Source organism: Festucalex cinctus, chromosome 4, assembly GCF_051991245.1.
Source record: "Festucalex cinctus isolate MCC-2025b chromosome 4, RoL_Fcin_1.0, whole genome shotgun sequence".
In the NCBI taxonomy this organism is placed as follows: domain Eukaryota; kingdom Metazoa; phylum Chordata; class Actinopteri; order Syngnathiformes; family Syngnathidae; genus Festucalex; species Festucalex cinctus.
The window spans coordinates 26,140,464-26,158,969 of NC_135414.1; the positions used below are offsets into that span (position 1 = coordinate 26,140,464).

At 40.1% G+C, this 18,506-nt stretch overlaps 3 protein-coding genes across 4 annotated transcripts; 1 reads left to right on the plus strand and 2 right to left on the minus strand.

The window, feature by feature from the left end:
• Positions 1-376: 376 nt before the first annotated feature.
• On the minus strand, positions 377-4,809 carry tfb2m (transcription factor B2, mitochondrial). Of its 2 annotated transcripts, XM_077519915.1 has the most exons (11): positions 4,662-4,809; positions 4,360-4,579; positions 3,553-3,889; positions 3,072-3,261; positions 2,850-2,941; positions 2,363-2,519; positions 2,126-2,274; positions 1,865-1,954; positions 1,700-1,756; positions 1,458-1,606; positions 377-1,342 (listed from the first exon to the last, which is right to left on the minus strand). In XM_077519915.1, the coding sequence occupies exons 3-11, from the start codon at positions 3,844-3,846 to the stop codon at positions 1,156-1,158; spliced, it is 1,365 nt and encodes a 454-aa protein (XP_077376041.1). In that variant the 5' UTR covers positions 3,847-3,889; positions 4,360-4,579; positions 4,662-4,809; the 3' UTR covers positions 377-1,155. The 2 variants fall into 2 exon arrangements, with proteins under 2 accessions (XP_077376041.1, XP_077376042.1); XM_077519916.1 differs by lacking the exons at positions 4,360-4,579; positions 4,662-4,809 and adding an exon at positions 4,171-4,325.
• LOC144017922 (saccharopine dehydrogenase-like oxidoreductase) lies at positions 4,778-12,111 on the plus strand. The gene is made up of 12 exons (XM_077519917.1): positions 4,778-5,449; positions 7,887-7,999; positions 8,442-8,522; positions 9,543-9,672; positions 9,757-9,806; positions 9,872-10,002; positions 10,093-10,210; positions 10,451-10,570; positions 10,646-10,702; positions 10,958-11,069; positions 11,183-11,264; positions 11,438-12,111. Exons 1-12 carry the CDS (start codon positions 5,251-5,253, stop codon positions 11,526-11,528), a joined length of 1,284 nt encoding a protein of 427 aa, XP_077376043.1. The 5' UTR covers positions 4,778-5,250; the 3' UTR covers positions 11,529-12,111.
• A 49-nt stretch (positions 12,112-12,160) lies between these two features.
• Positions 12,161-18,318, minus strand: gcfc2 (GC-rich sequence DNA-binding factor 2). The gene is made up of 18 exons (XM_077519914.1): positions 17,919-18,318; positions 17,674-17,775; positions 16,981-17,184; positions 16,592-16,855; positions 16,070-16,170; positions 15,487-15,629; positions 15,225-15,408; positions 14,963-15,086; positions 14,828-14,864; positions 14,548-14,645; positions 14,266-14,465; positions 14,051-14,195; positions 13,837-13,958; positions 13,214-13,290; positions 13,057-13,123; positions 12,812-12,958; positions 12,590-12,726; positions 12,161-12,519 (listed from the first exon to the last, which is right to left on the minus strand). Exons 1-18 carry the CDS (start codon positions 18,232-18,234, stop codon positions 12,375-12,377), a joined length of 2,613 nt encoding a protein of 870 aa, XP_077376040.1. The 5' UTR covers positions 18,235-18,318; the 3' UTR covers positions 12,161-12,374.
• Between the last annotated feature and the right edge of the window lie 188 nt (positions 18,319-18,506).

Sequence of the window (18,506 nt, forward strand, 5' to 3'; positions counted from 1 at the left end):
CGTACATTTAATTTGGAAAAAAAATAATGTACATACACCTTAAGTGTTTATTGTATTTAGTTAATTACAAATGATCAATTTAATTATTGAATTACTTTTCCTTTTATTTTATTTTTTTGCCTCACAGCAAGGTCAGCTGTCAAAGGTTAAAAAAAAAAAAGATGCTAAAGTGTGTACAAAACCTCACAACCATAGATGAGGCTAAAATGTTAAAAACGTGACAGCTAACTACTCGTTTCGTAATAATTTCAGATTTCCCTATTGACTTCTGCAATAAATTAAATTTTAAAGAGATTTTACACTCTACAAACCGACATTTTGGGTAAAAAAAAAAAAAAAAACTACATTAATGCAATAAATATTGCAGGACTCTTGATAATGTAAATGTGTTTAATCTGTAGGCCATACTGTTGCCACCACTGCTGAAGAACAACCAGAATCCTGACAGCCTTACAAACTAAACGGCTCAAAATGTTTTTTTTCATTCCAAATTTCAAATATTTTCATGTCAAATTCTGAATGAGACTACATGGACTGCCATGGCCAATGGGAACCTTTCTAAAAACAGAAAAGAAAAAGTGGTGTATTGGAAGAATTTGTGTGACAAACAAAAACAGACAAACAAAATTCACGTATAAAGGTATGTTTAAAACTAACTGTTACAAGTTCATTGTAAATATGACACACAAGCAAACATAACTGTGTCATATTAGAAAACTGAAATGTTTAAAAATATACAGTATACAAAACAAAGCAGAGATCTTATTTGCACTTGAAGACGTTTTAAAAAGTCACTCTTCCGATTCCAAACTGTCCAGAAGTGTTTACAATGAGGGGTGGTAACTACTTACGAGGCAGTCCTAAAGCACAATTGAAATCTTTCAATGACCTGATACACGAGACTTTTAAGTGCTAGCCTCAAGGTTTTCAATCATAAATGTAACCACATATTAAAGTGCATTTTGCCACATTGTAAAATATGGTTGTATTCCATTGCTGTGTTGTTCACATTCCGTGTAGCAATTGTAATTTCTATCTTTTGGATTTACCTTGTCGCAGTTTAATATTGTAATTATTTACATTTCACTGCTAATAAATTATACACACATTTTGTAGCTAATTGAATACATGATTTTGTCAGGTATATACACACTTTTAACCCCATCCTTCGTCACTGTTCTCCATGAGCTCTTCATAAAGCCAGCTCTGAGTGAACTCCTGGCTCTTTTCCATCAACTGGAACAGCTCAAGATATTGTCTTGGATAAACGTGCCCTGTCAGGATATCTTCTGGAAGTCCCATCTCCGATAACAATTTACTCCCACTGTCAGGTGACCAAATACTTTAAAAGACAAAGGGAAGAAATAGAGAGGAATAGTAAGAATGGTTCACATTGACTGTCACTTTCCTCATACTGTTCATGTCAGTTCCTCAATGAAATGTGAAAAAGTGCTTACTTAAGCTTATTAATCAGCTTCTCCTTCCTTTTTACCAAACACTGTTTGACCATCACCATCAGGGTGGAGGCATTTGCGGGTGTGAGGCCGGCAGAGAACAGCTCAGCCCGTGGACGCAGACGAACCAGGCACATATGATCATTGGGAAGCTGAAAGGCGAAAGAGGAAAAAAATTAAATAAAATGAGTCTTACAAGCACTTACGTCAGTCATGTTTAATATATTAATTGAATCAGTCATTACTAAGCCTTTGCGAGGAGATACACTCCGTTTGGTTGCCACAAACGACTCCCATGGCTCCTGTAAACACAAATGAATAGATCTTAAATAGAGAACGGTGTACATCATATTGTGGTGAGTTATTGAACTGTACACATGTAAAAGTTCATCTTTTGATACATCGTATACCTTGTGAAGGAGTTCAACATGACAGGCCATCTGCCAGAGGACACTGATCTGGCGGTAGTGGTTCATTTGACCAGGAGGTGCCACCATGGACTAACAGAGAAAGAATTCACATACAGTCCAAGTCAAAGGTTAGTACATCGTCTGCAGGTTACATGCACTAGATTCTAGGGATGTAAACACTCAATCTGGAAAATCAGTGGTATGCGTACAACCCCGGTACATACTAATTCCAGTATGGAAGTATAGTATAAATCCGCTTACCATGTATTCACGCTCACTCATAAAGAGGTTGAGCTCAATTCTTCCATATCTGTAAATGGACAGCCGTTCAAACAGTCTATAAGCGAACTTCAGCAGCGTGGCGCGCTCATTGCGCTGCGGCATGATGGCCACAACTTTCACTGGGAAGTCTAAAGAGATACAAATATGACAAAATAAAACATGGACAATAGAGCAAAGAGTTCAGATTGTGGAATTGTCTGTGTGTTTGTTTCCCACCGTCCAACCAGTTGGCCTCACTTATTCCTAGGTCAGTGAATAGTTTGTCAGTGTACATAAGTGGTGGTTTGTTGTTGCTTCCACCCCAGAAAGGGTCCAATCTGAAGAAGTCACAATGAACCACTTCCAGCCGACCATCAAGATGGCCTTCCAACGCCTAAAGTGATGCAACAACATCTAATTCACTCACTTGTGAAAACTTCCTCAGCGGTGTATCATCAAATTACCTTATGTGGAACCTCCAATGTACAACAACAACAGTGGTTCAGAGTTGAGTTAGGATGGAAAATATTTATGGTTACCTTCTCTTTATGATTATATGACAGCTTGGGCAATTAAAGTATCAGTGAAAAACTTGCCTTCACTGCTGATAAAAAGGTTTAAAACTAGAACAACCTAGAGGTCAACCAGCATCATTGTGTTGTACTTTGGAGGTTGCACTGTACATGCACAATGCAGTTGTTATTCAAACTCAGTTGGTTCTTACCTGCAGATCCTTCAAGAAAGTTTTCTCTGATTCAAGAGCCACGACTCTTTGAGCTCCAGCATTGAGTAAGGTCTTAGTCAACACCCCAGGACCTATGTCCGACAAATAAACGCACACATCTATTATTTTCATTCCACAAAAATAGATATTATTTATGCATGCTGAGCAACAACTTGTGTAAAAATACAAAGCTTTTTTCTCTAACTTTTACAAAGCACATACCTGGGTTACATTCAAAGACAACAGTCTTGGCACTGTGTAGGTCAGATCCGAGATGCTGTGTGACCAGTTCAGCCAACTCTGGGTCCACTATGAAACGTCTGGATTTTGCAGAGGTGCGAGCTTGACGTATATTGTCCTCAACTTCACCGAGATCCAGGAAATCATAAAAGCACAGAGGTCGACATTGACCCTGGAGAAAGACGTACAAAAATATGTCTGTTCACTTCCACCACTGCAATGCTGAGAGCAGCCACAAGCATGTGAACACTGAGTAAAATCCTGGAAATATAATTTTCAAGGGTTTGGAACAGCACTGTCATTTCAAAGAACCATGACTGCATTCCATCATTGCAGTCATCTTTACCATAGAACAGATATGATATCTGTAAATCTGAAGATCGCAGTTGAGTTTAAAAAGAAAGTACTCAAATTAAAATTGACAAAACCCAAAACACAAGTTAAGGAACAAATAACTGTCTACCTTCATAGCCACAGCAGACAGGTTTCTATGCGAGAGTGCTGAGGAGGGGGACGTCTTCTCTGCACGGGGCTGCTGGGTGTTCACGCCAAGTGTTGGCCGACCGTGCCCGGGGGACAGAGAATCAAGGCTATATGCCCTTCTATGAAACATTGAGTGGCTGGGCACTCTAGGTGCCACTAGCATTGTCCTCCGTAAACAAGATTGACTTGTGATGGCCAGACAGCAAGGGGCGCGTGAGGCCAGCTCCAACAGCCTACAGACGTTGGTGGACATGTTGGACCTGCAGACAGCCATCAAAGGCTCAAAGGGAATGCAAAGGGCCTGAAGAGGTCTCTGCCTAAAAGGAGTCGAGAAAATAAGATATATTATGACGGATCACTGTATTTCTTGACATGCATGAATGCATTTAACACTAAGCGAAATTCACACGTATCTGTTCACGTACAACACACACATTTCTGCCAGCCTGAATTAAACGCTATAATAAAGACAAGTGCGCGTAGGTTTTACTTACTTTAGTACCCGTATTGTACTGGACAATTGGACATTGGCCTGCACGCACGTGGAAAATCAAACATTAACGTAGCACGAAATATCATGCATTTTATTTACCAATACCTTGTTCTGCTTTTCGTGTCTGTGCACTAAATCAACATTTGTAAAGTTAAATGTATTATTATTATTATTGCACTAAAAAGTTGGTCTAGGGGAGAAGGCTGATAACGCGTTAGCAATTTTGCTAACTCTAAGCTTCCATCGCTAACCAGGCAACCAACTAAGCAACAGTCATCTAAGAATGAGACATACCTCACTGTGGAGCTTCTCTATTATTCATATAAAGCTGTTGTGAAGGCCGGACCGGGTATCGAAGTCGTTTCATTGTTGCCCGTTTGCACATGACATTGAGCTCTGAACATTTTGACCCCACATTTGTTACGAGCGAACGCTCGTGGCGTTTCAGTCGCATAGTATAGACGTCATCGATGCAGCCATATTGGTCAGGGCACTTCGAGGGAACACTCGTTTTCTAGGGGAAAAAAAAATCCACATTATAAAAGGAAAATACAACACTAACCTTTACAAATCTGCAAACTACAAACCCAGAATACCTGCGTCTATTTCGTACTGTATTTATTGCTTTTCCAGATAGTTGGCATATATTTAGATTTTTTTTGTACCTACACAGGTAGTCAATTAATATAGAAGCGCTACGGCGTTTGATTTGTGCCACAATTCCGCAAGCGTAATGGGAAGTACCGTGTGCAAAATGCGTGTTTCGTGTGTACCAAAAATGTGTTACCTACGTACAAAATGTGTTTCGTGCGTACCAAAAATGTGTTTCGTACTTACAAAACAGTCCTCGCGCACGCTCGCTACGTCTGTCATGATACACGTACAACACTTTGATTTATAAACGCTATAGTGCTGCAGTTTACACAAAGAGGTAGCTACAGTAATTAGTTAACAGCGTCTGTGCGTCAGTCTTTTAAGAATAACAGAAATTAGCAACTTCAATCTCAAACCGAATTAGGATAAAAGTATCGGTATCTTTATCACTATACTCTGCGTGCATGTACTTTGGTTTGGGATCGATATTACATCTTGCAGTATCGCACACCAGTTCCTCACTCTTCTTCCGGGTAGAAAAGAGTGCAGTCGGGTGTCGCCGTGCTCTCCCTCGGTTTACCAGCTGTCATCATGGCGAGTGTTCACACATCATCCAGCAGACCTTACCATGTGGTTATCTTCGGAGCCTCCGGATTTACGGGGCAGTTTGTGGTGGAGGAGGTGGCCCGGACTGCATCCGAGGGTCCGCGAGGGATTCTCAAGTGGGCCGTGGCAGGCAGGAGCAGACAGAAGTTGGAGCAAGTTCTGGAGCAGGCGGCTACTGTCCTCGGTTTGTATTGTGGTTGCTTTAGTCAAGTGTCTTTTTGAAGTCATTATTGTTTTGTTTCATTGACGTGTAACTGCAGATGTTTTTCATTTTTTTGCCGCACCGAATGCAACCGTGAAACATTAAATTCTTAGACTTATCTGATTTCACCTTTATCCAAGTCTACTGATAACCCAAGTAGTGACTTGGACACTCGCTGCTGAACTCCAAAGTGCAGCCAAACTTTAAAAAATAAAATAAAATAATAATAATAATAATAATAATAATAATAATAATAATAATAATATCACTCTTATTGATCACGAAGTTAGGCCACAGGCTTGCAAACATTTGTTATACTGGAACATTCATTACACTGAGATTACCTGCATCATTTCAGCGTGTTGCAAAATGGAGCCAAGTATGCCAGCAATTTTCCACGTCGACAATGGTCTGCATGCAACATTCTAAACTTGGAAAGTAAAGCCCATCACTAGATTAGAACCTTGGAAAATTTCTGGCTTTGGTTTGATCTTTGACCCCCCCCACTGTTTTTCTTTTGTCTTTTGGGAGTGTACAACAGGTGATGGAACATACCAACTCAGCTCACTGTTCAAGCACACGCGCGCACACACACACACGCACGGTCCCCATTTCGTTTTCTAACTATAACCAGTTGTTGGTACATTCGAGAAAGAAGGTTGCATGCAGTCTTGAACAGTAATTCAATTTTACAGTAGAATAATCTTACGGAAAAGGAATACCACCAAACCAAATTGTCCAAGAATACCAAGTGTCCCAAAAGTCATTAATCTCTCTTTTTTGCTGTTTTGTTTCAGGTATCATAGAGGCAGACACAAGGCCGTCAGCAAATGGCATCTTAGGCTTTGTAGTTTTGTAGGCATGTCATTGCCTTGCTGTATTGCCACACATCAAGAAATTTTCTGTCCCTGACTGGAGTTCAGTAATGTTCAGCCCTCCATATGACTTTAGCCGGACTAGTTTACGCAAATGCCTGCTGTAGGAGTTGGGCGTTTTCATTAGTGTTCATAGTGGTAGGCCTTCTGCTGCATTATTTGGCAAGAACAGATCCCGTTTTGAGAAACCTTCCATGGCTTGCGTAAGGTTTACTACGATTTGGATCAGCGTGTGACAGCCACAAATCTTCTCGAATTGGTGCTGAACAGCAGTCAGGAACGGAAGATCTTCTTACCAGGTGGCAGTTTTCAACGCAGCTCTCCTTTCAATCGTCGAGCCATACAAAAATTACAAAGCCTAACCTGTCAAATGAGAAATAATGACATTCTTGTCTCAACTCACAAATGTACCTACTCTATGAAATCTGTGATGTGTCCTTGGTAACAAGCTTGTTTTGTCTTATTCATAAACTGGCCCAATTAGTCAATCTTCAAATCAGTTTTGCATCCGTGACTTGAAAATGACATTTTCCAACAGTTAGCATCACCGTTTTATGGAAACATTGAATTAGTATGTCAGCAGCAAAGTGTTCAAATCAATTACGTTGGCTACATTTATGCCACATTCCGTGTACTGATCATACTGCGGCCAAATTTCCCACCGTGCACATTTGACATTGTTAATCTTTGTTTCATGAGTCTGGTTTATTAGTGACTACAGTTTTTGTATCATTGTGGACGCTATCTTTGACTAAACACACTATCAGATTTCATCATTTTTTAAATAAACACAAAAATATATACTTTTATTACGGTACATACAGTAATGTTAATTACATCCATCTAAAATATGACAAGTCATGTTGCGTTGTTTACTTGTTTGATGTACCGTATTGGAAGTCTTATCAATTGCTAGGAAACAAAATCGCTGTCGAAATTGTCTCACAGTGCTGAAATTCTGTCGTGTAGAAACGAAAATCTTGCAATTTCTGTAGAATTCGCCTTAGAAAGCTGAAGAGCTGAATTACTTGGTTGAGTGGTTGAATATAAATATTGAATTCAAAGTTTGTGCTGAAATGAATTGATGGCTAAGAACACTGACAAGTTGATGGGCAATTTAAGTGAAACCGGTAATGTGAGCTTTTAGGAAGTTATATACAAATTGCTACAAATTAAATTGCTTACCTGCAAGTACAACTGAGACATGATGCGACTTGGTATGATCTGTTAACCTTTCTGTTATAATGGTCAATTTAAAGTATTTAAATTAATACTAGAGTTTCTCCAATCGATCATGTGACCATATAACAGAAGAGTTCATTTAACAGGTTGATTCAGAAAGTGAAAGTCGAGTGTTATACTGATTCGTCGAACGTTTAAAGCACCGTATGAGAGAGATTACGCTTTCCTTATCTGAATCTTTACCTCTTTGGAAATTGTTTTGAATACGGGAGAAACCTGCCACCCCTGTTACTTGTTGTGAACAATGATGTGCTAGTTACTTTTTCTGCTGAAGCTCCACTGACGCTCCTATCGCGTTGCAGCAAAGCCCGAGCTGAGGACCCAAGTGGACATCATTGTTGCAGATGTAGAGGAACCCGACTCTCTGGCGGCCATGTGCAAGCAGGCTGTCATTGTTCTCAACTGTGTGGGGCCTGTAAGTAGACAGCATCTTTTTTTTTAAGAGCTTTCCTAAGATAGTGACACACACATTTGTAGCCAACATTTCCAACTTTTTCACTTGTGACTGTGTCACTCTCTCTTCCTCTGACTGTCCCGCACACTGCAGCATTCATTTTACACAATGAAGGCCACAGTCTGACGGCACACAAAAAACGCGTTGTGTCCAGCAATGCTGCTTTGCATCTGGTGACTCATTCAGGTTCTTGTTTCAGACCAAAGTTTGCCTTCTACGGTTACCCAAAACTGTTCCCCACCCACTCTTTATCGGTTTGGTCATTGAGGCCAGTTAACACGTTATAGTGCCCAGTGCATTTTATATTCATCTTGAGATTTCACCTCAAATCTGAATATTGCTACCTTTTTGTGAGTAGTTCATGTTAACAGTTTATTTTATCAATTTGTGTTCATGTTAATAGTACCGGTTCTTTGGTGAGCCCGTGGTGAAAGCCTGTGTGGAGAATGGAGCCCATCACCTTGACATCTCTGGAGAACCTCAAGTAGGTGTCCATTTTGTTGGATATTGGATTAAATGGATCGCATAATGCGCAATTTTTTACTTCTGCTGAATCAAGTTTATTTGCAGGAAAAACAACCTTCAGATTCAGATCTACTTTTCAAATTGTATAAACGCTGGTGAACCATTTTTCAAATTAAATCATAAGACCAGGAAACCATTAAAAAGGTCATCAGTTCCCACAGTTCTGCAAGATCATAAGAGCTGAGCTTGTTGAGAATCTTTCTTTCTTTCTTTCTTTCCTAAAATGTCACATTGAAGCAACATAGTTTTCATTTTATTCATAAGTGATCGTTTCAATTTTGTACGTAAAATTGTCAGTTTCTTTCACTGACTTGAATAAATGACTGGATAGCCTATAGGCCGAGACTTTTGAAGTTGCGAGGCCACCTTATTGCTCCTCCCAAGAAACATTTTTCGGCATATGATGCTGTACATTTACAGTACGGAAATTAGAGAACATTTGAGGCAGTACTTAGTAGAAACAGCTTGATTTATGATGTTTTCCATTTATTAAACATAAACAAGGTAACAAACATTTTACAGCGAGTCTTAAATAACATGTATAAAATATGTTCTTAATGTTTACAGGAGGAAACTTGTTAAAAAATAGTGATACACCCTGATACTAACCGCCTACGAGCTGTATATGTCTAATCTGTACATATGCCGTATAGTTTACGCAGTAGTCTGCTCACGAGATGGGAGGAGCAAGATGGCCGAACTGTGACTTCAACGGCTTGCATGGGGATGTATGGGCTATCGGCTATCCAGTCACATATTCAGATCAGTGGTTTCTTTTTGCGAAATTGTCAATCAGTGGTGATGCACAATTCAACATATGAGCGTCATTTAATGACCGTATGTAAATAAAAACAAACACCGAATTCTCAATCTAAATCTTGTCTTTTTTTTTTATAATCAAGCAATAATTTGGCAGCTGTCATCTGGTGAGTTAGATTTTGTTTTCTAAAAGTGCTCTATTCCATGTGCTTGTGTGCAGTTTCTAGAGGGAATGCAACTGAACTACCATAACCTGGCAGCCGAAAAGGGCGTGTACATCATCGGAAGCTGCGGGTTTGACTCCATCCCTGCTGACATGGGGGTGCTCTACACCAGGGAGCAGTTCAAGGGTACACTGGCTTTCTTGCATGATTGTGATTTTTTTTTTTTTTTTTTTTTTTGGCCAAGTTAATATTTTGTCACGTTCTCTTCAGGTACTCTAACTGCATTGGAGAGCTTCCTCACCGTCGATGCTGGCCCGGAAGTATGTGAAAGCATTGCAGACACGCCATTGAAAAATATTTATGTATGTTTGTCTTTTCCTGGCAGGGAGGATGCATCCACGATGGCACGTGGCAATCGGCCATCTACGGCTTTGCAGACAGCCACAAGCTTCAGAGTCTTCGCCGGAAGTTTAACTACAAACCGTTGCCTTCTGTTGGCACCAAGCTGAAACGCAGGTGTTGTATGCTGAAGGGCTATTGATACTGGAACGTATCACTGTACTTGTATATTCAGATTACATCACCACCGAACTGTGTCTTTTGTAGGGGTGCGTTGTTCTACAGTAATGAGATCCAGCAGTACACAGTCCCCTTCATGGGTTCTGATCCGTCTGTCGTCAAGAGAACGCAGCGGTTCCTGGTGGAGGAATATCAGGACACTCCGGTTTGTTGGAAAAAAAATAATAATTTGAATCTGTTACCTTTGGACATTGTGCAATTTTACTGACAAGAAAAATACTCACAAATATTTTAAGATTTTTAACTGCCATTTCTAAAAAATAACTTACTATAAGTGTAATTTGAAAATACACTTACAAAAATGTATGTCCAATTGGTAAACAGGAGTGTCTTTTCATTATTTTGTGTGGCTTTAAATTGTCCAACAAACATTTCCCTGCTGCAGGTCCAATATGGAGCCTACGCAGGTGTTGGTGGTATTGGCAACGTCATCAAATTGATGTTTGCCGGCATGATATTCTGGTTTTTGGTGAAGTTCAGTTTCGGACGTAACCTCCTCGTCAAGGTAAAGTGACAAAAAAAGAAATCTTGCGCTGAATATTCAGATTTGTATGCTAAAGTCTACTGTGGTGCTTCCCAGCACCCAGAGTTCTTCTCTTTTGGACTCTTCTCCAAGGCTGGACCAACCCGGAAGCAGGTAAATGTGTACAGTGAAACAGAGCCAAAAATTCTGGAACACTTTAGTTTAAATTGTATAATAAAACGTAGCCTGATATGACTTGTGAAGCAGTGAACTCCAATCTTGTATTGAACCATAGCATAGTCTGCATTAGAAAATGTCTCAATAAGTATACTGAACAAATGAGTTTGTCGCTATAAAACAAAAAAAGCATGTACGGCATTTTAAGAATCAGTGCAGTAAATAACAGATCTACTGTATATGTGTTTTCAGATGGAATCATCCTCATTTCGGTTTGCTTTCTATGGAGAAGGTTACACAGAGGGACTGGACCCTACACAGGGAAAACCGAATGGCAAGATTTGCACTCTGGTTCAAGGACCAGGTAAGCTATAAGCAATTTTGTTTGAAAGCTGCATTAAATAGGTTTAAAAAAAATCATGACTCTCAATTGTTGAGTACCTTTTAAACTCATCAACATTGTTTCTCACTTTTTAGAATGTGGCTATGTGGCCACACCCATTGCTTTAGTGCAGGCAGCTCTGACAATCCTCAACGAATGTTCAGCTTTGCCCAAGAGGTGAGTCATCATCCCCCAAAAAATGCAGACTTGCAAGTTTACTAGTGAACTCACAGGTGTCGATGGTATTGAAACAATATTAGCACAAATGGCGTACCACCGTTCAGTTACTTCATTTTTACATCCTGGGAGTTTGACATAAAACATATTGTTTTTCCCCCCCATCTTACTAGGGGAGGAGTGTATACACCAGGAGCCGCCTTTGCAAAAACCACCCTGATCAAGCGTCTGGACAAACACGGCATCCAGTTCTCTGTCATCTAATAAGGTTCCTGTACGACAATGGGCTCCAGGTTTTACTTGAAGCATTTGAAAGCAGCAACACTACTAATGACTCACGGCTCACGGAGAGAGGCACTTAGCATGATCGAGTACTAGCATGTTAGCGTCAGTAAAATGGATGCAATTCAGGATTTTGTTCTCATCTCATACAGTCATAATTACTTTTGAATGCAAAGCACGACAGCTTTCTAAGTAGTTGGGAATAGCAGCTTCATGTTTGTGTGTACGCTAACCTTTGTTAAAGGCATCTTCGACTGGTTTTTGGTGGATAATGCTTGGAATATCATCGTAGTCATCTTGTCCAAATGTGTGCTTGTAAGAATGAGTGTTCAGTTTGTGCACAAAATGAAATATTCCCATGAAACTCTTGTAGTAAATGTTGCTTTTGTAGCCTGGAATGACATCAAACACTATGTTGATCTTACTCCAGACTTTTTTTTTTTTTTTTTTTGCATCCAAATGTGAGTGAGGTATGCAGATAGCAGGTTTAGTGGATTTGCCACTTTGTGTGATGCATTTTGCTGTGTATGAGTCTCCTGAATAAAGCAAGCTCCTCAAACAGAAATATTGTGATTTCATAACACCAATGATCCTGGATGCATTCCACCACAATGTTTAGATCCATTTAATTTAATTCATGATACTGCTTTAAGAATATAAAAAGTGTACAAAATAATCTCATGAATAAAATGCAAACATTTATTTATTTTAAAAAAATAGTAATCTCCTCTCTAGAACTTATGAATTGCTTATGGCTTTTTTTTTTTTTTTGTGTGTGTGTGTGTATCACATCAGAACATTGAATTGGGAATAACTGTCGGTGAGAATCTACACTTCATCTGATGGCTGCTCCTGACTGAGCAGCTGATGAGCGTAGATAACATCCTCATAGTGGTATTTTTCAGCTATGCTCATGATGGAATGGTGGCATCGTATTCTACTCAGAATTTTCAGTACTTCAACCACTGCAAGTCTGAAGACAAAGAAGCAAGTATGGATTACGGTACATCCAGAATAATAACTGTTGATAGAACTTCTAATACCTTGTGTCTGGAGCTTCTGGAGGTTGTTGTTTACAAATGTTGTGAGCCTTCTGAACAAGGTGATTTTTGAAAGACTGGAGCTGAGGCAAACATTCATTCTCTCCTCTGAACCAACTAGATGGCAGGCTGTCTGCAATCTTAACAGAGGCAGGAGAGTGCAAGTTAGTTTAATGTATGTAACGTAGAAAATATGGCCATTCAGAAAAGAATCAATATATATACCCTTTTGCATGCATGAAGGTCATTGTTGGGCAGCGTCTGACTGCAAAGGGTGATCATCAGATATCGGCACAGTAATTTGTCTAACATCAGCTCCTTCAGCGCAGAATCTGGCAGCAATGGATCCCATTTTCCCATGTTCCCGAGCAGCTAGCACAAGCAAAAATAGGTGTTTTTTTTTAAAGCATGAAATAACATAGGAGGATTCAGCCTGACACCAGTGGTATATAATAATGGCTTTATAATACCTTAATGGCCATCCAGAATTGTTGGTTCCTAAAGTGATTCTGTGGAGACAATTTGTCCTCTAGGAACCTAAATCAGCAATGAAAGGTAATTTTAATGTTTTAATCAAAACATAGGGAGAAAAATGTAAAAGTACAAAAAAGAAAGAAAGAAACTGACTTTTGGGGATAGAGCGGGATGAAGACGTCTTCATCTACATAGCTCCGCAGTCGGCCAATCACAGCCTTGATGAGTGTCTGTGGACATGAATGCACATATGATATGAATGTGGTCCCAGAGGTATGAACTACTACAAAATACACAACTCAAAAAGTTAGGGGTATTCAGCTTTCAAGATAAACATACACCTTTTCCACAATGTGCTGTTCTCTAGAGCTGAATGAATAAATTGACAACAGGTCAATGAATGGATGAATAAATGTCATGAATCGGAATCTAAATAGTCCTTTTGATCATGCTGTTCACATCTTTACATCATGAGCTCAACATGACAACTAACAATTGATCTAAGTAGTCATTGTGGGCCAGTGTCATCAGCAAGTTACAACAAAGAAAAGCACAGAATTGGACATAATTAAAAATGAAATTAACCACAAAATGTTTTTGTCCATTCATAGACCGAACGGCTGTTATTTTTGCCCTTCAGCTCCAGAAGTTTAAAATTGTTTAAATTAACATGATGGTTGCAGTGGACATGACATATTTCGGTTCCTCCTGCAGTTTTCCCCAAAAGCTGAATATCGGAAAAATTGTGTCAGTAGTGTGTTTCAAAACAAACTTACCATGACCGGCTTACTCTGCTCTCCTTCAAAGATTGAATAATCCTCCCTCAGCCGGTGACACAACTCGGTGAGACAGACTGACTGACGGAGGGACATGGGGTCCCAAACCAGATCCACAAAAGCTGAACACAGAAGAGAATGTACAGAGGTTGTAAGTCAGCGGTTGTTCCTCATGCAACAGAAGTACATGAAAATGGGGGTGTATATGTGCTACCTGTTATTTTGGGTATGACTGTCCTTTCGATGACATCAGAAAGCATCTCTCTGTCTAAGTGCTCTAACTCCTCGTGACCGTGGCCGTGACAAAATGTCTCCACCGCAGTGAACCATGGGAGCTTTTCAAAGTCCATGCTGGCATCCTGACAAACACACATTCAGTCCCCTAAAATCTACTGCACGCGTCAAAATGTGCTCTGAACGTAAAAGTACCTTTACAGGGTTCCATCCAAGCAGTTGATACCTTATGATGGGTTTAAGCAACTTGGGCAGAGACAGAGAGATGTAGGCACTGTGGTAAGTGTCCGAGTAGAAGCTTCTCCATTCCTCAAAGCGGGACAAAATCCTTTTAACGTCATGAAAGTCGTCGTGAACGTCAGAGAAAACCTCCTGCGACTTCTGCAGGATGGCAGCTAGTGTGAGAGCGGATGGGGAAATGAGTTTGTGTCCACATTTCAAGCGGATACAAAGTCAACTGGATTGTTTTCCCCTTACCTGTCTGCTTCTCCAGATGTTCTTGTTCATCACTTGAAAGGGGTGCATCTTCAGGTATATCACAGTCTTCCACAGATTTATCGCAGGTGCCTTCTACCCTGTAATATGAGAACATGAGTCATGACTGTAAATTTAATTATGATAACCCAGTGCACAACTTTAAAAAAAAAAAAAAAAAACTTTCAGGGCTTTGTCGCCCCCTTGTGGCACAAAAATGCACACTTTAATTTTTCACATTCCAGATGGTAAAACACAAAATGGTGAATTATAGTGAACTTACCTCTGCGCATCAGCTCCATTGGTACAGTTGTCGTTGGCTAAGATGAAACAGAAGGTAAGGAAAAGTAAAGCGATATTTTTTATTATGGCTCATTAGACATCAATTGAGAGGGACCGATTGATGTCGCCGACTCACAGCTGAGCTGCTGCAGGTGCTGCGCATGCTCCTGGATCTTCTGTCGTCTCTGGGCAGACATGACCTCCATTTGGCTCGATAGTAGCATGTGCAGCTCAAGCTCCAATGAGTTAATTTCAGCAATCTGTACACAAAAAGAGCCTTGAATAAAAATATTTAAAAAAAAAACAAAACTGAAATGTGACGTACAAATATATCTCATTAGCATCTACAAACAGCCATCATGTGCCTTAGGTAAGCAAATCCAATGGTGTCTTCTTACTTTCTCCTGCAGACACTCCACCAAATTGTGGGCAAAGAAGGTCATGTCTCTGTAAAACTTCAGTTGTTTCTCCACTGAACTTTCCTCCAGAGATTCCACAGAGGTTTTAGCACTCTCTGCATCGCCCTCCATCTGACTCAGCTGGGCTCGCCGCGCACTGTGCACCTCCTTCAAGGAGTCCAGTCTGCAGACAAACATGATCACCCGAAGAACTTAAACCACTTGGCAAAATACATTGAGGAGACGTCAACCGCAAACTTACTTTCCAGCTATCCTCCTCTTAACCATTGAGACAGTGACAGAGGAAAGCATCTTTGGGATCTTGAGCACTCTTGATATCTTCTTGTGTCGCTGATGTTCATCTCGCTGGATGCTACTGCCGCTGGACCCACTGCCGGACGGGCTCTGAGTGCAAAACGCAGGGAAAAAAAATAATGAAGAAACAGTCAAGGCACCTTCAATGGGAAAGAAAATTGAAAATGAATTTAAATTTTCACATTATGTTTTTAATGAAGAAAAATAGCACCATATTGTAGAAAAACTCTGTTCAGTGTTTTTGAATTCATGTTTCACTTTTTTCCCTGTTCAAAAAAAAAAAAGATTGAATGGGCAACAGCATCTGTGGCTCTCCTAGCCCAAAATGCAAGGGAATTACAGAACCTAATTGCTTCTTTTTATTTTTCACTTCATCAGAGTGGCATCCCATCTGCAAAAAATGACTAAGCGACACCATGGAACTAGAAAATCTCATATGTAATGAATCACAATATATTGAAACAGATGTACCTAATGTGGCCATTGAGCATACGAGCAGCTATGCCAACTTAAAGGGATAAGTAACTTACCTGTCCGCCTGGGTGTCTCTTCACTCCCTTCCCAATTTGTGTCTCCTCCCAAAGCTCTTGCTCCTCTTCATCACTTCCTGACAGACTGACATCACTTCCTCCTGACACACAAACAACACTTCAAGTCCGATCATTGCAGACCTGCACAGAACAGTGCAACTTTCCTAATGAAAAACCATCTAAACTGCAAATACTTTAGTCCTAACGAAATTATAGCAGTGATTCTTTCAAGTGGTGGGTCGGAACCCAAAAGTGTGTTGCGGAGCCATTTTGAGTAGGTTGCCGTCTCGCAGACAATGACTCCAGTCCAGACCGTAACAACAACAGCAACAGTTCACAATCACAATTACTCCCTATGGATAATTTTAAATGTCATAAAGCAAGTTTTTGGACATGCTAACTCCACACAGGAAAGCTAGAGCCGAGATATGTACCACAAACCTCAGAATTAGCGAATTAACCACCATGCTGCCAAATTAGATTATGTTTCTAAAAATGTCACTACTTTTATTTCTTCCATACCAAGTTTCTCCGCAATCCTCTCCTTGACGCTTTTTAATCGTGGTGCAAACTCAATTCTTTTCTCGTGATTATCTGGCTCATCATCATCATCATCGTCATCCCTGTCTTCATCCTCATCCTCCATTTCCTCCTTGTGGTAGCGTTCTGGGGTGCTACCAGACGAGCTCCGGCCATCTTTGTCCAAAGGGATGAACTCTTTCTGCGCTTGAGCGATACGCCGTTGCCTCTTGGCTGCTTCAATCGCCCTCGCATTTGGGATCATAACTGTACACAAAATAAACAGGTGACACACTGTTAGCATTTGCTTCAAATATTGTAGCACCATATGATATGTAAGCTTAAAAAAATAAATAAATAAATACATAAATAAATAAAAAATAACCACCTACTTGGTTTAACAGCAGAGTAGCTACATTTTGAGGTAGATGAAGAGGAACTGGCAGCTCCATCATCATCACCACCATCATCATCATCATCATCATCATCAATTGCCACTTCCTCATCATTGTCATCACTATTGTGAGAACTATGTGGTGATGCTTGGCTGTCATCATCTTGCCTGTCAGACGCAGATAGGAGGATCCCTTCTGTTTCTGGAAAATTACGAGAGAGAAGTCATAATCCCTCCAAACAAGCATGACATCTTTGAGATGATAAGAGGTTTGGTTCCCAACTACTGTGTCATGACCCATTAGCGTGCAGTAACAAATGTGTGCTGCAGGAACGTATGCAGTTTCACTGAAATGGTCGGAAAATTACTTACTACAAACAAATTTTGTTTGTCTATCTGTGCCAGTGACATTTACTGGAAGTAAACGGTAGAACAATTAAATAATACACTTCTACTAAAAAATAAAAGCCAGACTTGAGCAGGATTTTGAATAACTTGAAGAACGAGGCCACACGTTTCTCCGTTTGGCGAAATCGTGCAAACAAGTGGCTGTCACAGTGACAAGGACACTGAGCCGATGCTCTTCAAATGTAAATTAAATATATGACCGTGTCAGTAAGTGTCAGACTGAAAAAGCATTCCCCCCTCCTGTGATTTTTGCAATAGCACTGTACTGATAAGAGTTACCCACCAGCGTTGTGATTGTTCGGTGCAGGTGGCGCTTCCTTTTTCCGTAATTGGAACAACACGGCTTTATCAGCAGATTTCTTTAGTTTGAATTCGGGTTCCAGAGCTGAAAACCAAAAACGAGATACAAAAGTAAGTGATTAGGCCTACTGATAGATCAGACGGTATTATAACAACGCTTTCGTTAACTTGTAATCTTGCAAACCAACGTTTGCCACCATTATGTTTTCCACGTTTAGACATATTTACGTTCTTTGTTGTCAGAGAAACTGAGGATTGTGCTTGTTTTCTTCTTGATGCCATCATTGTCTTTGCCATTTACTTCGTTGTCTGCCATCATTGCGAAGTCTTCACCATCACCATCATCCACCTTTGATGGAGTCGCTTCCCTTTTTGAACTGCACGATATCCCACGGGAGTGACCTACTCTGGACGGTTGATTCGCAACTACAGCTGCCACCTTCTCTGACGCGGCTCCATCCCCACTGTTAACCGACGTTTCCTCTTCATCGCTCGAGTCTCTTTTTCTCTGTCGAAAATTTCTCCTGGGCTTTTTGTTGAACATTTTGAACCCCACAGTTGACAGGCGAACGTCTAGATTTAGAAGTAGTCGCAAAACGGGGTACGACACGTCGAAAAGTGTTAACAAGTGTCGTGGAAAGTCGTAAATGTAGGTTAGTGCACTATGGATTATGTAGTCGGACTTGTCGATATTTGTTTGAGCGGGTTGGTGCGTTTTTTACTTTAATATTATGATTATTATGATTATTATGATTATTATTATGATTATTATTATTATTATTAGCAATTTTCTGAATTATTATTATTATTATTATT

What these genes read in the sequence shown, in the direction of transcription:
- tfb2m (XM_077519915.1), bottom strand. Translation starts at nt 3,846, where the DNA reads ATGGCTGTCTGCAGGTCCAACATGTCCACCAACGTCTGTAGGCTGTTG. An exon ending in TGTCTGCTGTGGCTATGAAG is followed by an intron (nt 3,262 to 3,552) that starts GTAGACAGTTAT and finishes GTCTTTCTCCAG; the next exon opens with GGTCAATGTCGACCTCTGTG. An exon ending in CTTTCTTGAAGGATCTGCAG is followed by an intron (nt 2,520 to 2,849) that starts GTAAGAACCAAC and finishes GCATCACTTTAG; the next exon opens with GCGTTGGAAGGCCATCTTGA.
- LOC144017922 (XM_077519917.1), top strand. Translation starts at nt 5,251, where the DNA reads ATGGCGAGTGTTCACACATCATCCAGCAGACCTTACCATGTGGTTATC. An exon ending in CCGTCGATGCTGGCCCGGAA is followed by an intron (nt 9,807 to 9,871) that starts GTATGTGAAAGC and finishes TTTTCCTGGCAG; the next exon opens with GGAGGATGCATCCACGATGG. An exon ending in CTGGACCAACCCGGAAGCAG is followed by an intron (nt 10,703 to 10,957) that starts GTAAATGTGTAC and finishes ATGTGTTTTCAG; the next exon opens with ATGGAATCATCCTCATTTCG.
- gcfc2 (XM_077519914.1), bottom strand. Translation starts at nt 18,234, where the DNA reads ATGTTCAACAAAAAGCCCAGGAGAAATTTTCGACAGAGAAAAAGAGAC. An exon ending in AGCAGAGTAAGCCGGTCATG is followed by an intron (nt 13,291 to 13,836) that starts GTAAGTTTGTTT and finishes TCATGTCCACAG; the next exon opens with ACACTCATCAAGGCTGTGAT. An exon ending in CCAGAAGCTCCAGACACAAG is followed by an intron (nt 12,520 to 12,589) that starts GTATTAGAAGTT and finishes CTTTGTCTTCAG; the next exon opens with ACTTGCAGTGGTTGAAGTAC.